At 46.7% G+C, this 13,881-nt stretch overlaps 1 protein-coding gene and 1 long non-coding RNA gene across 2 annotated transcripts in view; one reads left to right on the forward strand and one right to left on the reverse strand.

Moving 5' to 3' along the window:
• Positions 1 to 1,904: 1,904 nt before the first annotated feature.
• LOC129735440 (uncharacterized) lies at positions 1,905 to 7,879 on the reverse strand. Its single transcript, XR_008731080.1, has 2 exons — positions 7,517 to 7,879; positions 1,905 to 7,282 (listed from the first exon to the last, which is right to left on the reverse strand). It is a non-coding gene; the product is annotated as an uncharacterized LOC129735440 (long non-coding RNA).
• Positions 7,880 to 8,232: 353 nt separating this feature from the next.
• The window catches only part of RAP2A (RAP2A, member of RAS oncogene family), a 31,150-nt gene continuing 25,501 nt past the window's right edge, over positions 8,233 to 13,881 (forward strand). Inside the window, exon 1 of the mRNA XM_055702135.1 lies at positions 8,233 to 8,767. Coding sequence (XP_055558110.1) covers positions 8,454 to 8,767 — 314 coding nt within the window. The 5' untranslated portion in view covers positions 8,233 to 8,453. The remainder of the gene's footprint in view (positions 8,768 to 13,881) is intronic.

Raw genomic sequence — 13,881 nt, forward strand, 5'->3', positions numbered from 1 at the left:
CAGACACTGACTGCCTTCAGAAGATTGTCACGGACCAGTTCTGACCGATTCCTCAGTCATTTAATATGGCCATACATTCACTCCAAACCCATGAGGAAATCTTGTTGGAATCTGTCCCAGAAAAGCTATCCTGATAAAGTTCAGCTCTGTGCAGTGGGACTAGATCTATAAGAAAGCTCCTGAATAATTCTGGAAAATCTAATACTATGGATTTGTTTGGTGTGTTCCAAGTTGCTCACGAATTATTTTGCAAGAATCTACTTGCAATTGTATCAGCCCTCACTGAAATCCTAAGGGGAAATGCAAAGAGAGGCTGGAGCTAATTCTTTGTGTTGTTTTCCTCAAGCAAATGAGCTGTGGTTCTTCTTTAAAGTAGCATATGCATCTCCTGCGCTTGTAGGATAGGCCTCCCACTGTAACACTGCTCTGAAAGTTTGCTTGAAAGCAGTAGTCACAGGGTTGCATTTGTGTACAGCACTGAAGACCTAAAGAAGAGTATGACAGCTTTGTAGACCTCACAAACTCAGTTCCTTTTCGGTTTTCCCTTGCATGAATCTTTTCTCTGGTCTCAGAATGATTACTGACTTATTTTTACTCCACCCATAAATCACTGTTGACAAAATCCTACGTTTTGGCACAAATTTATGATATTCAGTCTTCTTAAAGGACCAGCTACTGGAATCAAGAACATGAGACTCCTGGCTTCTGTTAAAAAAAATCCCAAATGTTTAATGTATAAGGAAGCAGCAAAAAGAAACAACAATACCTAAAGACTAAAGGCAAATCCAATAGTCAGCACTGGGACACAAATCCTCATAATTTTCAAGCCTTTAATGTTTATCTTTGAAGGCCAGTGGTTAGCAACTCCTACGTTGATAAAGATCTTCTATAAAACTCACAGTTCTGAAGCATTTGGTTAAAACTTCCTGTTCCACTAATTAGAGGTTGGGCTTAACAAGCTCCCAGAAGTAGGAACTCCAGAAGACCTTCAGGTAGAAAGAGACAAGTCACTCTGCAGGTGAGACCTGCCTCCCCACATCCATATCCCCAGACTGGCTCCTACCTACACCTGCGCATTCTCTGAGGGAGGGAGTGTGGGCCCATGCCGGAGCTGGGCACACTCGTCCAGCTGTTTGTGTGTGGAGACAGGGTCAACGTAGCTGGCAAACTGGCTGCTGAGTCTTTTCCGGGGGATGTCCCATCCCCCAGGCAGCGGCCAGCCCCCTTAAAACCTGCCTCTCTGTGGTCTGCCCTTAAAACCTACCCCTCTACAGGAACCTTTCAGGGGTCTTTTGCTGTTCGACCTGGATACTCTGTGGAGCAACCAGCTTCACTGCCTAGAGCAGATGATGTAAATCCAAACATTCAGAGCAAATATGTCTATTTGGACATGCACCAAAATGACCTACCCAGTTTTAGGACACATACTGATCTAAGTTATGATTTGATTACACAAGATCAAGATTAAATGCTGCCCCTTTTAAGAAAATGTATATATAAGAAATAAACGTGAAAAGAGTATCGGAAATCTTGTTTTAATTTACAGTGTAACAGCAATTAAGGGATCTTACGATTTAATTAAGTTCTGAATATTTTGCTCAAAGTAACCATGTAAAAAAAATATTAACTGTAATATTAAATTTTTATGGATGCCTCCAATATCTAATGTTTGTGAAATACAAGTCCCTGATGCTTATACTCTGGTTATTAAAAAGGAAGAATTAAACTTATTTCAAGTCTGACTCAGAAATAAACATGGCTATGTGACTTGTGACAGACATTGCAAGATTTGTACCTTAATAAAAAGACTATCATTATCTTCACTTTCTCTTAAGTCTTGCAATTGAATTGATTTTTGAACATCATAAGGAGAAAGAAAGAGTCAAATGGAATAATAAATTAGCTGGTTTTAGTTTAGTTTACTGTGGTTTTTTTATATCCTGAAACTGACTTCCCCTGTTTTGAACCTACATGTGAATAACAGCTATTTGACTTAACCTTATTGGCAGATGAGTATTTCTCACAAAACTTAGATATGCAATGGAAGCTTTTCATTAAAATTAATAACACCACCAAGGTTTCCCATTTGCTTTCATAGGAAGCAAAAACTTTGTTGTGACATGCCATAATACATCAGCAGATGTCCAACAAAACTCCACTAAGAACAGTAAAAATCAGGTCACAAGCTAAACTGTAGTATTTTCACTTAGATTTCTTGGTGCTTTGGGGAATGGTTAGATCAGATTTTCATTCTTAATAAAAAGAGGGGCCAGGAGCAATTACTCTTTTTAAATTTAACCACCATCTTAAATTAAACACGACGACCTTATTACATGACAGGCATGGCTATCTGATGCATGAAGTAGTTACAAAAATCATCAGCCCTACGCCTCGACAAGTGATCCCCTTCCTTTGAATGGTTGATCTGCAATGTCAGGAAAGAGCATTAATGACATGATAACAACAGAAAGCTGTCCTGATTTGCAGAGCTATCAAACTGGTCATCCTCTGAAATAAACCCATGGGACTGAAGATTTAGTGCTCCTTTCTGGTTAGAAAATTAAATTATGATTGAGAGAAGACTTTGGTATGCCTACTCCTATTGTCTCCATCTCTTTCAAACTGTAAAAAACAAACCCAAACCCTGGAGACTGGAGCACACAATTGAAAGCGGCAGGTATGGCAATTTAATGAGTATCTATTGGTGGAGCCACAGTAATTGTGTTCACACTTGTTGTCCTCTCTAGTTGTAAAGTAAAACGCATTAATTGAATCTCATTCTGCTGGAATGTAATCTAGTTTGTTTTCCTTCATGACACAAAACAGTCTCCTGGGAAGCAACAGGTGGGGGTCTAAACTGTTTCAAGCTGAGGACAGCGTTACCTGTGTTCCCCTTTCATGGTTGAGTCCCTGGCAGCTAGCAATTATAAAACAATTTGCATTTCTAGTCTGGATTCACTTTCTACAAATCCAGTGAGTTGAAATGGCCCAGCACAGGCGTAAGAGGGAGAAAGGCAGTGTGGGTCTGGGCAGAGTGGGGAAGCTGGCACAGAAAGCAGGCACCACTAAAGAGCCACAGAAAGTGCAAGAGACCATTTCAGATTTGGGCTCCCTGACTCTAAATATGCTTAAACGAAGGCTGTAAGTAATTTAATCTGAGGAGAAAAGAGATGCTCGCACCACATTTCCAATCAGGTGGTTTAAGATCTCCCCACTCGCATGCTTGACTGCTGAGAATCCCAAGTGCTAAAGCCTCAGTTTTGCCAAGAGTTTCCTAGCGCTCACCTCAGCTTTGTGAGCTGTCTTCCCAAAACCTGGTACCAGAACTAAAGCATGGCAATGCTGATCACCATCACTCTTAACACACTCAGTGAATCAGCTGAGCTTCAGCTCCTGTGCACCCTAGTTTACCAGAGTAGGGTGCTAAGCCCAGGATGGCACACGGGCAACTCCCTCCGCTTAGAGAACTATAAACCCAAACCAATGCAGACACTGATGACTGCAATTCATCACTGTAAATTTTGACTCTGATCTTAAAATGAGGTCTATGGAGAGCTGCTATCTCATCTTTGCACAGAGCACCCCTGACTTCAGTAAGGCTTAACACAGACACAAAAGTCAGAGCTCACACTAGGCTTCGTCACCACAGAACATGCCGTAGTAATGCCTTCAAAACCAAGTGCTTAGCTTTCCTTAACAAGAAGACAAAAGCCCCCAGCAAACTGGCCTGCAAGCAGTGAAGTTAATGAAACCTAGCTCCCATAACACGCTCTTCCAGTGCAGTAAATTAAAACCTACTCCACACCCTCCACCAGGCTGGAGACTTGCTGTCACCCGTCAGGCTCTTGGGCGATCAGAGCTGCCACCCAACCACTGCCAAACAGGATGGAGGATGTCCGATCTCCTTTCCCTTTACAAAAGCACTCAGGTGGTTAATGCTCTCCTCTAGAAACCTGCTGTTTTCATGAATAAAGATGTCAAACACCTACGGTTTTGCAGTCAGTTAAAAAATGGGACAATATTACTGCTGGGATGAAAGGGAAATTAACACTGTGATCACCTGAAAATGTGAAGGATAGAGTAAGAAAAGCCAGCCACCTTTCACTCCAGCTAGTTGCATCCTGAATTTGATAACAACTTTATGGACAGTTCTAGTAAGATAATTAATTTAGCCAGAAATACTGAAGACTAAACATAATTTCAACCCTTAACACCGGCTACACTTCCTAAAATACTGTAATGACACATGGTTAGGAGCAATCCACATGAAGGCAGAACTGCATTGACAGCCTGAATGTAAAAATATGACAGTAAGGCCAGGAAACCACTGTTGTTCTTTTAACATGCACTTCAAAGAGCTCTTGACCATGGAAAACAAATATACACAAGAACAGTTTGTACAGTAGACAGGTTCTATTTCACACATCCTCTTGTGCTTCAGTGTCAGGAGACCATCATCAGCTCTCAGAGGGTGGGGCTACGGATTTCCCACTTTTTCATATTGTTCCAGCTTACATCTTGCCACTGATACCATTACTAGTGAAGAATTAGAAAACCCTGGCTTTGGAATGAAAATAGATGTTAGAGGCTTTGTTCCTCTTTCGTACACATACCCTAACATGTAGTCAGAGGCTACAACAGCTAGCAAAAACCCCTTATGAAACGGTATGTTGGTTTCTGTATAAGATAAAAATTCAATATTTATTAAGAAACTCCAGCCTACCATAAAACAGCACGGTTAGCCGCAGGCTGCTTTAGTTTGAAATAAGATAGTTCGATAGAAGACATAAAAGACTTGAGAAGCGAGCAATAAAACTGAAGTTTCTAAATCCTACAAAGCCAGCAAAACCCCAGCTGTGCAGCGCAGAGGGACCAGATGCCTCCTGAGTCTCCTGTAAGAAGCTGCAAAGGAAGTCACACTGGGAAAGCACACTGCGGGCCAAGTATTTGCCTGGCAAGCCTTGTCCAGTTCAATCTTTTGGGGCAGGAAGTTTCTCTTCCCCCGAAATTTACTTATTTCCCACACACACTCTCTCTTTGGTAAAGAACAGCCAAAACATAAGCAACGTGCATAAAAAAGACTGGCCATACCTAAATGGCCCCATGTTCTCCACCTCATTACAAATAACGCCATGTAACTGTTATTGTCTTTGTTTTCAGGGCTGAGCCTCCAGCCCTTATTAGCTCAATTTTCAAAGTTGTTGTTGTCCCCAGATGAATCAAAATCAGCCAAGGGTGAAGGCTAGAAAAACAGGGCCATGGCAAGGTGTTCAGCCTCACAAGTGAAGTGGCTAAGATCCCTGGGAAGAGTCCATTCAAGGCATCCAGCACCCTCTTCAGCTGACCATCCTGCCTCTTTTTCTTTTCCATCCTCCATGCTATATATACACTGTCCCTCTATATTTTGGGTTTGTTCATGTTTCTTTAGTCCCTGCACACATCGCTCCACCATCATTATTAAGCGAAAAAACCCCACTTTGCTGTCCATCAAACTCAGTAATGTATGAGACCAAATGCCTGGTGTAAATCTTCACAGTGGGAGCATTCCTGTAACCTCTTTCTTAACCCTTGCCTTCTCACCCTAATGATCACCCTCAACATGAGCCAGCAGTCAACAGCTTCCTTCCGAGAAGTACCGTACATCAGGAGATTGTTACAGTCTCAGGATGAGTAAGAAGGGAGGCCCAAATCTTCTACCTTTAACACAGATCACTTAAATCTATTTTAATGTATTTTGTATGATTGTGCATCATCCTCCTGTTCTGAAGTGCAGTACATTTTAAAGCCTGTTAGACATGCTCATCTTTCACTGTTCTTAACGGATGGCAAAACCTTCAGTCCTCTGACGTAGGTCTTAAGTTTTCTACGTAGATTCAAACCAGTTTAGATCCACACTCTTCTACCAATATTGTTCACTAGCTTAAATGCCTTCTTGCTTGAGCTTGACTCCACCCTGCCCTATTGGTTACTCATAACGCTCCTCCGCATTTGCTTTTCCTAGATTAATCAGACAAATATTCCCAGTGTACTTTTGTAGGCAAGCTTTGTTCTTTTCCAGTAACCCTCCCAGGTGTATTTCAGTACAAGGTTTTCTTTGCTGGACATGGTTTATCAGAAGCGGGCACAGTAATGCCTCACCAGTCACCCAGAAGCTTGACTGTGTGCACAGCACAGTCACATTTGTTTTTTCACAGCCGCATTAAATCGGCAGCTTCCTTTCATTGCTGACTAATAGACCCAGGTATTTTCCCATTACTCTGCTGGAGAGTTCCTGGATTTATACAACAAATACTTACTAATACATACATGCAGTGCCTTGCATTTTGTGTGTTGACATGTTCTTGTAGGCTCATTTCTATTACTTGAAGGTCTCAAGTCACCAACAGAAATGAGATTATTCATTGAAATTATTACTCATTTCTGACAAAACTGACCAGGCTCTGCATTTACATTTACAAATGGATCCTGGCACTCCTCTGAAAACTTCCATGTATTTCTTTGGTACTGAATATATTTACACCACACAGATGCGTGGGGTTTCTGTTTTGCTTTGGTGTTTTTTGACTACATGGGCCAGCGAATAATCTTTTTTCTTCTAGACAGCCCAAAGTTATGGGCATCCTACTAAGATAAATTTGTTTTGAAGTTTTGCAGTTCAAAAAAAACCCCAAACACACACAAAGGAAAAGCCAAACAGAATGCCCAAGCAAAACACTGTAAAGCTTGGAACACTGCACGTGGCAAGTATTTAACCAAAAGACTCAGAACAGAGGACAAGTGCTCAAAAAAAGCCAGAAATCTATCTGCTATTCAAAAATTCCCAGATTGGTTTGCAAACACGAGAACAAGTCAACCGGGAAGCAGAACTGGACTTGCCCAGAAATCAGGCTGACATCTTAGGTCTTACCTAAGATGAAGACATGACAGCGCAAGGGAAGAACAGCACAGTAAGAAATGCAACCCCAGAAGTGAGCTCCTTTTCTGACAGCTTTTGGAAAGCACCTGAACAGCAGACTAAATGGCTGTGGCTGAACCTTCTCTAATGGAAGTCTCTTCTCCCTCTATCAAATCATTCCAACCAGCAATGTTTGAGGGGGAAAAAGAAAAATAGGTTGAGGAGCCTTTTTCTTAGTAGAAAGACAAGCATACAAATGTGAGCATCCTTCCAAAGCACTGCTGGCTCCCATGAGAAACTGTTAATGTCATCTCAGCTTCATTTTCATCACTGTTTAGATGGAGCCTTTTTCCTCAAACTGGACCACCATCTTTCCCGGCCCTCTGCCTGTATCAGAAGGGGATGAGGGGAGAGGCACTCATCAGCACCGATCACCTCACGGCATCCCTTGCAAGCACAGGCCGGGGTGACGGCCAGTGCGCTCCAAGGGAACGCTCACAGGGTCCGTGCGTTGGCTTCTGCGAATCCCATTTACGCTGGGATTAACAGAGCAGCCTCGGGCCCTCCGCAGGCACCTCCAGCCTCCGGAGAACTTCCGGGTTTAAAACAGCAAGGACTTACCACGCCAGAGCCCCCTCCCCAGCACACCGGGCAGCGGAACCGGGAAGCCTGCACGTGATTTCCCCTCGGGCGGCTCGGGAAGGCCTGTCCCCCCTCCCGCCCAACTACCGGGACAGAGGGCAGCGCAGGGGCCGCCGCAGCCGCCTCACCCAACCGCCCTGCACCCCCCCGGGCCATGGGCCGCTCCCGGGGCCCAGGCCGAGCGTGCGGCCCCCGCCCCCCGCCGCTGCCCCGGCACCGAGCCCCGCCGCCGCCGCCGGCCCCCGACAGGCACTTCCGGCCGCGGGGCCGCCGAGCGCCCGCCCAACCCCGCTCGCCCCCAGCCCCCGCTCCCGCTCCCATTGGCTCGTCCCGCTCAGCGCGTGACCGCTGCGCGGCCGCCGGTTGGCCCTCCGGGAAGCGCGTGCCGCGGAGCCGGCCCGAGGAGCGGGCCCGGGGCGGGGGCGGGCCGCTGTCGCCACGGCGACAGCGCCGAGCGAGGGACGGGCGGGCGGGGACGGGCGGCCGCCGCCCGCCCAGTGGCTGCTGCCGTCGGCGTCACGTGCGGCTGCCGCGCCCGCCGGTTGGCCGACGCCGTCTGGCGGGGGAGGCGGGGGAGGCGCCACGTGACGAGGCACCGCCCGCCCGCCTCCCCGCTCTTTCTTCCTCCCCAGCGCCCCCCGCCCCTCCGCGCGCGGCCGGTTGGCTGTTGCCGTGGCGACAGGGGAAGGAGGGGGCGGGGCCGGCGCCCCACCTCAGCCGCGCCGCAGCCCGTGAGCGCGGCCCCCGCCGCCGGCAGCACCGCCCAGCAGCCGCCGCGGCCGGCAGCATCCGCCGGGCGGGCGAGCGGAGCGGGGGCGGCGGCGGCCGGGGCGGGGTGGCCCATGGCGGGGGGGTGAGGAGGGGCCGTCGGCAGGTGCGGGTCGGGCGGGGGGTCCGCGCTGGCGGCGGCGGGAGGATGCGCGAGTACAAGGTGGTGGTGCTGGGCTCGGGCGGGGTGGGGAAGTCGGCGCTCACGGTGCAGTTCGTGACCGGTACCTTCATCGAGAAGTACGACCCCACCATCGAGGACTTCTACCGCAAGGAGATCGAGGTGGACGCCTCCCCCTCCGTTCTGGAGATCCTGGACACGGCCGGCACCGAGCAGTTCGCCTCCATGCGGGACCTCTACATCAAGAACGGGCAGGGCTTCATCCTCGTCTACAGCCTGGTCAACCAGCAGAGCTTCCAGGACATCCGACCCATGCGCGACCAGATCATCCGCGTCAAGAGGTGACTTGCCCGGCGGCCGCTCCTCCGACGGCCGCGCCCGACGCCCACCTGCGGCCCGGCCCGCCGGGGCCTGCGGGCCGCCCGCCCCTCCCGTCCGTCCCCTCCTCCCCCGCGCCGGGCCGCCCCGCAGTGCCCGGATCTCCGGCCCGGGGGCAGCCCACGCCCCGGCCCGCTGGCCGCTCAGGTGCCTGCCCCGCCGCTTCCTTCCCTCGCCCGCCGCCCTCCCGCCTCCCCGGGCCGGCGGGACGCCCCCCTCGCCCCCGCCGGTGCCTCGCCCGCCGCCCCGGGCTCCCCGTGGGCGGGTGCCGGCTGCCAGCCGCAGGGGCGGCGAGCGGGGGCAGGGGGCTCCGGCGGCTTCCGCTGCCTCCCTGCCCGCGCCCCCCCCCCCCCCCCCCCCCCCGCCGTCCCGGTTCGCGTTGGCGATGCGGTAAGTTTGGGGGTGCTCCTTCCTGAAATACAGCAGGCGGGCGGGCGGCAGCCTGTGCCCCGGCTGTAACCGGGGGCCGGGCCGGGACCCCCCCGAGGGCCGGGCCGGGACCCCCACCCCCCCCGTGCACTTCCTTAGCGGCCGCGCCGTGGCAGATGTGCGAGGGCAGCACCCGGGTGTTTTCGTGCAGCACGGGTGTCTTCGGAGGCAGACGGAGATCTGCCTTTTCGGGATACCTGCATAGGTATTCCCGTCAACTTCCCGCTTCTCTGAAAAGTGCAGAAGGCGAGCCCCTTCCTTGGGAAGGAGATGCGGGCTGTGAGCCTTAGGCCTTACGTATGCCCGTGTTTCTCTTAAATTTCCCACGGTCGCATTGCCAGCCACTCTGCGCGGAGCAAATGCACAGTGGCGAAACACCGGTGCATACTGCCAGTTTGTTTTTATAATCGCTGCGTTGTTTAGATAATGCGTCAATCAGTTAGATGTCAGCAGCTGAAATGCAGCCAGTCACGCAAAAATAAGGGTAAGATGCACCATCTGAAATCATAGCAACCGTATGGTTCGATAGTGTGGATGAGAAAATGCCGCTGGCCAGATCGTCGCAGACAGAGATCTGTTATTGCCTGTGGAGAGAGAGAGGTGGTAATTATGTCGCAGAACTGGTTGTAGCTTTGACTTGGACATCTGAAAGGGAAACCCTTGTAAATAACTTAGTTGGACCACAGCTGTTGGGTTTGCATCATAATGTGGAGTGGAGCATAAGAGGTGATAATGGGTGATAATGGCTAATCGCATGGTCGGGTATGGGCTGTTTGCAGAAACTACCATTCCAGACCAGGGCCTGGGGAAGATGTGTGTTGAAACTGGGGAGGAGGATGAGTAGGGGAAAGGGGAGGGAGGAGACAAAGCCCTGATATTTTTGGAGACTTGCAACCTTCTCATAGTAGGCATTTCTTAATGTATGTCCTAACTTTTTCACTGACGATTTCTAAAGACTAATGTAATGAAGTTATTTTGCATTTATTACAGGGAATGCGTTTTCTATATCCTCGTGATCCTTCTCACTCACACATACCTTATAGCAGAACATTTTTTTTTCTTTTAAGTTGTTAGAGTAGACTTTATTCATTAATAAATGCTTTTGGTTTTCCTGTATTTAATCACTAATATAAATTAATGTAGTCGCTGACTGCCTAGCTGTGGCTTTTGCAGCATGCATTGTGCCTTGCAGTGGAGCATCTGTATTGAGACCCCAGCTGGCAAGCTGTAGGTAGGTGAAGCAGAATAGAAAGCAACTTGTACTCCCATGGTTACGTTGACTCGGCACTGCTGAGAGTGGGTCTAAATGCTGCTCTTCTGTTTCTTCTATCATCTCTTTTACTGCAAGACTTCAGCTTTTGGTTAGGTATTTGGTGAGAGAGACATGAGCAATGTTTTAATCCTAAATTTCACTTACGCGAAGTAATCTAAAAGCAGCCGAAATCCTGAAAATTTTGAGTTGTTAAAAGGGATGTGCTGTTGACATGAAGTATTAAAAATGTAGTTTCAGCAAGTGCAGCAGATCTTTCCTTGTCAACTTACCCCCTCTGGTATTTGTGGGTGGCGGTGTTAATGTTTTAGAACTTAAGTTTGCAGGCAGTGTGGGACCTAATGTGCTTTTGACTTAAGCTTGCATCCTTTTTACCAGTCAAACTGGAAGAGTGCATATTTACAGAGGTAATATGTATCTGTACAAGGACTTCTAAATTTATAATTTACAGTTGCACAAATACATTTAATTCATGTTGAGAGACAAATGATCACAGTCCTGTGTACTTAGGGATTTTGGGTGAGATGTACCTGAAAATGGCAACTGTATGCTTATATTGATACAAAACTATGATCTAAAAATCTCTGAAATTTCCATTGTACCTGAAAACCAACAGGCCAGGTCTCTAACTGGTAGGTATCTCTGCATTTTACATGTTGTCCTTGCCTTTTTTTGGATGAAAGAATCCCTCTGTTACTACATAATTGGAGAGTAATTTTAATTGCTCTCCCCAGAAGTAGAAAAGCCAGGTGAAATTCCTTCTTCAGGTTGAGAAGCACATTTGAGACTTCTGCTTCCCTGGTCTCTTAACCGCCACATACCAGGCCAAACTAAGCTAAGGGAGTCCTTCACTCCACCTGATGAACTTATTTTATAGGAATGAATGATGTGTTCGTGAATGAAAGAGAGGGAACAAGTGGACCTTTACTTAACTCTGAAGCTTAGTGGTTAGAAGAGGTTGAGATCACTCTTGCCAGTATAGTTTCTGTTCTCATTAAATGGCTGTTTAATATTAAAGAATGCACAAATAGACTTAGAAACAGGACTGAAATCCAGGTCTCCCGGTTTGCAGAGAAGTCTCCTAATCTAAAAATGATAAAGTCAAGCTTTCTTTTGTAGTGTGGGAGTCTTGCATCCCTTTCAGTCATTGCGCACAGTTTTATCGAGAGTGGAGGATGCCTCTGTAGCTTTTAAACAGGTAATTAAAGGTCTTTCCTGGGAATTTGTTTAAGTGTAAATCATAATTATCTTTTTCAAAGTAAATAAAACATTTTTGTCTGGGTCTTCCTAAGAATGAGTCAAGGTGCTTTTACCTTCAGTAAGAGAGCCCTGTCAGTTCTGAGTTGATGGGTGTATCCCCAGCAGCTTTGCCCAGACACAGGATGAGGAGAAAGAGGTTTCAGAAGTGCTGCCTGTACTCTTGGCTGCAGTTTCCCGCTGCACAGAATGCTGCTGGATTTGAATGAAGGATAGTGGTGGTACCAAATTACAGCTGCCATTTTTCCCTCTCTGGGTGCTGTGTCTTACAATAGTTTTTACCCAAGGAGTGGCTTGGCTACAGCTTGTGTTATACAAAGCAATTGCTTCTGCAGTCAGCTGTCCTTGCAGTGCCGGCAACTAGCCCTGCTGCTGGAACTTGTGCTTTAGTATCGGTGCATGGGGGGCAGAAAACTGATACAAGGGAATGTGCCCTAGGCGAGTGATGCTGTTGATGCCTTGTTTTGCTGGATAAGGAGTGCAATCGGAAGGTAGGAGGGACAGAGGGGTCGTGCCCTAACATAGGGTGGTGGGTTGTACAGAGCGAGGCCAAAGGTATAGGGTTGATCTCTAGGTTTAGGAACTTAAGAGTGCCTCCCAGCTTGTTTGAAGCTGTTATCATGGATGATGACAGCTAAGTAAATGGTTTGGGAGATCCTATTCCCTGTACAATTGACTGCTTGTCTGAAATGTATTGTTCCAACTCTATAATCTTAGCATCTTGGGTACCTAGTACCAGTGTCTGGATCCCAAATATGTGCCAAATATGTCCATTAAGCCTTGTTTCTTCTGATTCTTGTAAATGCTGAGGGTTTGAACTGTTGGGAAGATGGATCATGCATAAGTATGATTTTTTTATGTAGTAGCTTTGAAGAGTATTTCTTACTTTCTGTGTAAAAGGATAGAAGGAATCAACTGTTGCTTTACTGCCTCCCTGTGAGGTATTAAAGTATGTTACCTGTGCATTTGTAGGTGCTGCAACTCTTGGACCTTCTTTCCCTCCGAAATGGATTTGCAGGCTTGGCAGCAAAGAACTGTCTGTTGTTTATGTTGCAGACAGAACTCACTGTAGTTTCAGAATGAGCTGTTTTCTGGAGAAACCTTTTATTTGTGAGAGCAAAGCTAAAATGGATGAGTGGGCCTATGCCAGCAAAGGTCTGCAGAGAAAGAACAGAAGCTGTCAAATTAAACAGTGGAAGTGGTACACACCAATTAGATATCAAGGTTTAGAAATAAGTTGTGAATATGCAGATTAAGCAGTATAATTTTTTTTGTGCGTCAAAAAAAAGAAGATAACTTCTAATGCATTCATGTTTGTCTCTTGTATGATTAGAAAGCTCTCTGAAGAGTGTGTGCTGGTATTTACTATATACTGCATTTTAGTTTTGGATATGACTCTGCCAATCTTTTTATCCCATGAAGGTGTATTTAAACCTCGTTGGGTATGTATTCTAGGTGTTTATGTAGCCTTTGATAGTGTAATTTCTCAATCTGTCCTACAGATTCCCATGAAACAGAGAGGTATTATTATTTCTATTCAAGCAGAAAACTAAAGCACAGAAATAAAAAAGGAAGCTAATTTAGAGTTCTTCACTTGCAATGGTTTCTCTAGATGTCTGACCAGTGCTTTAAAGATAGAACTGTTGTGTTCATATTTTGGAGAGTCTTAACAGATTCTACTTAAAAGCATTTTTCAAAATACCATTTTATTTCAAGTAGTGAAAAAAACCCTTTTCATTAATCTGTTGCTTTTTCTCTAGAAGGCAAAGACCAGAAAACTTAGATTGGCTGAAAATGCAGACTAAATGATGCAGGTATATTGTTATGAAATATCACAGAACTATGTCTCAGAGTTAAGAATGTTCTTTGTGGTGGTGTTTGTCATCAGGATGAAAGACTGCCCCCAGTCCAGGGACTCTGTGTGGCAATTTAAAACATACAAGAGATGTAGTTATTGAAACTTATTGTGAACTCAGCATCGTGAGTCAATGATAACTGTATTTAGTGACTTAATGGTGGTTAAGTCTGGAAAACAATACTTGAAATTACAAATTGCTCAGATGTCTAGTTTGAAAATGTTGCTTTCCAGGTACTATGAAAACTAAGTATGCTTTTTTAAAG

This window comes from Falco cherrug, chromosome 2, assembly GCF_023634085.1.
Source record: "Falco cherrug isolate bFalChe1 chromosome 2, bFalChe1.pri, whole genome shotgun sequence".
NCBI lineage: Eukaryota > Metazoa > Chordata > Aves > Falconiformes > Falconidae > Falco > Falco cherrug.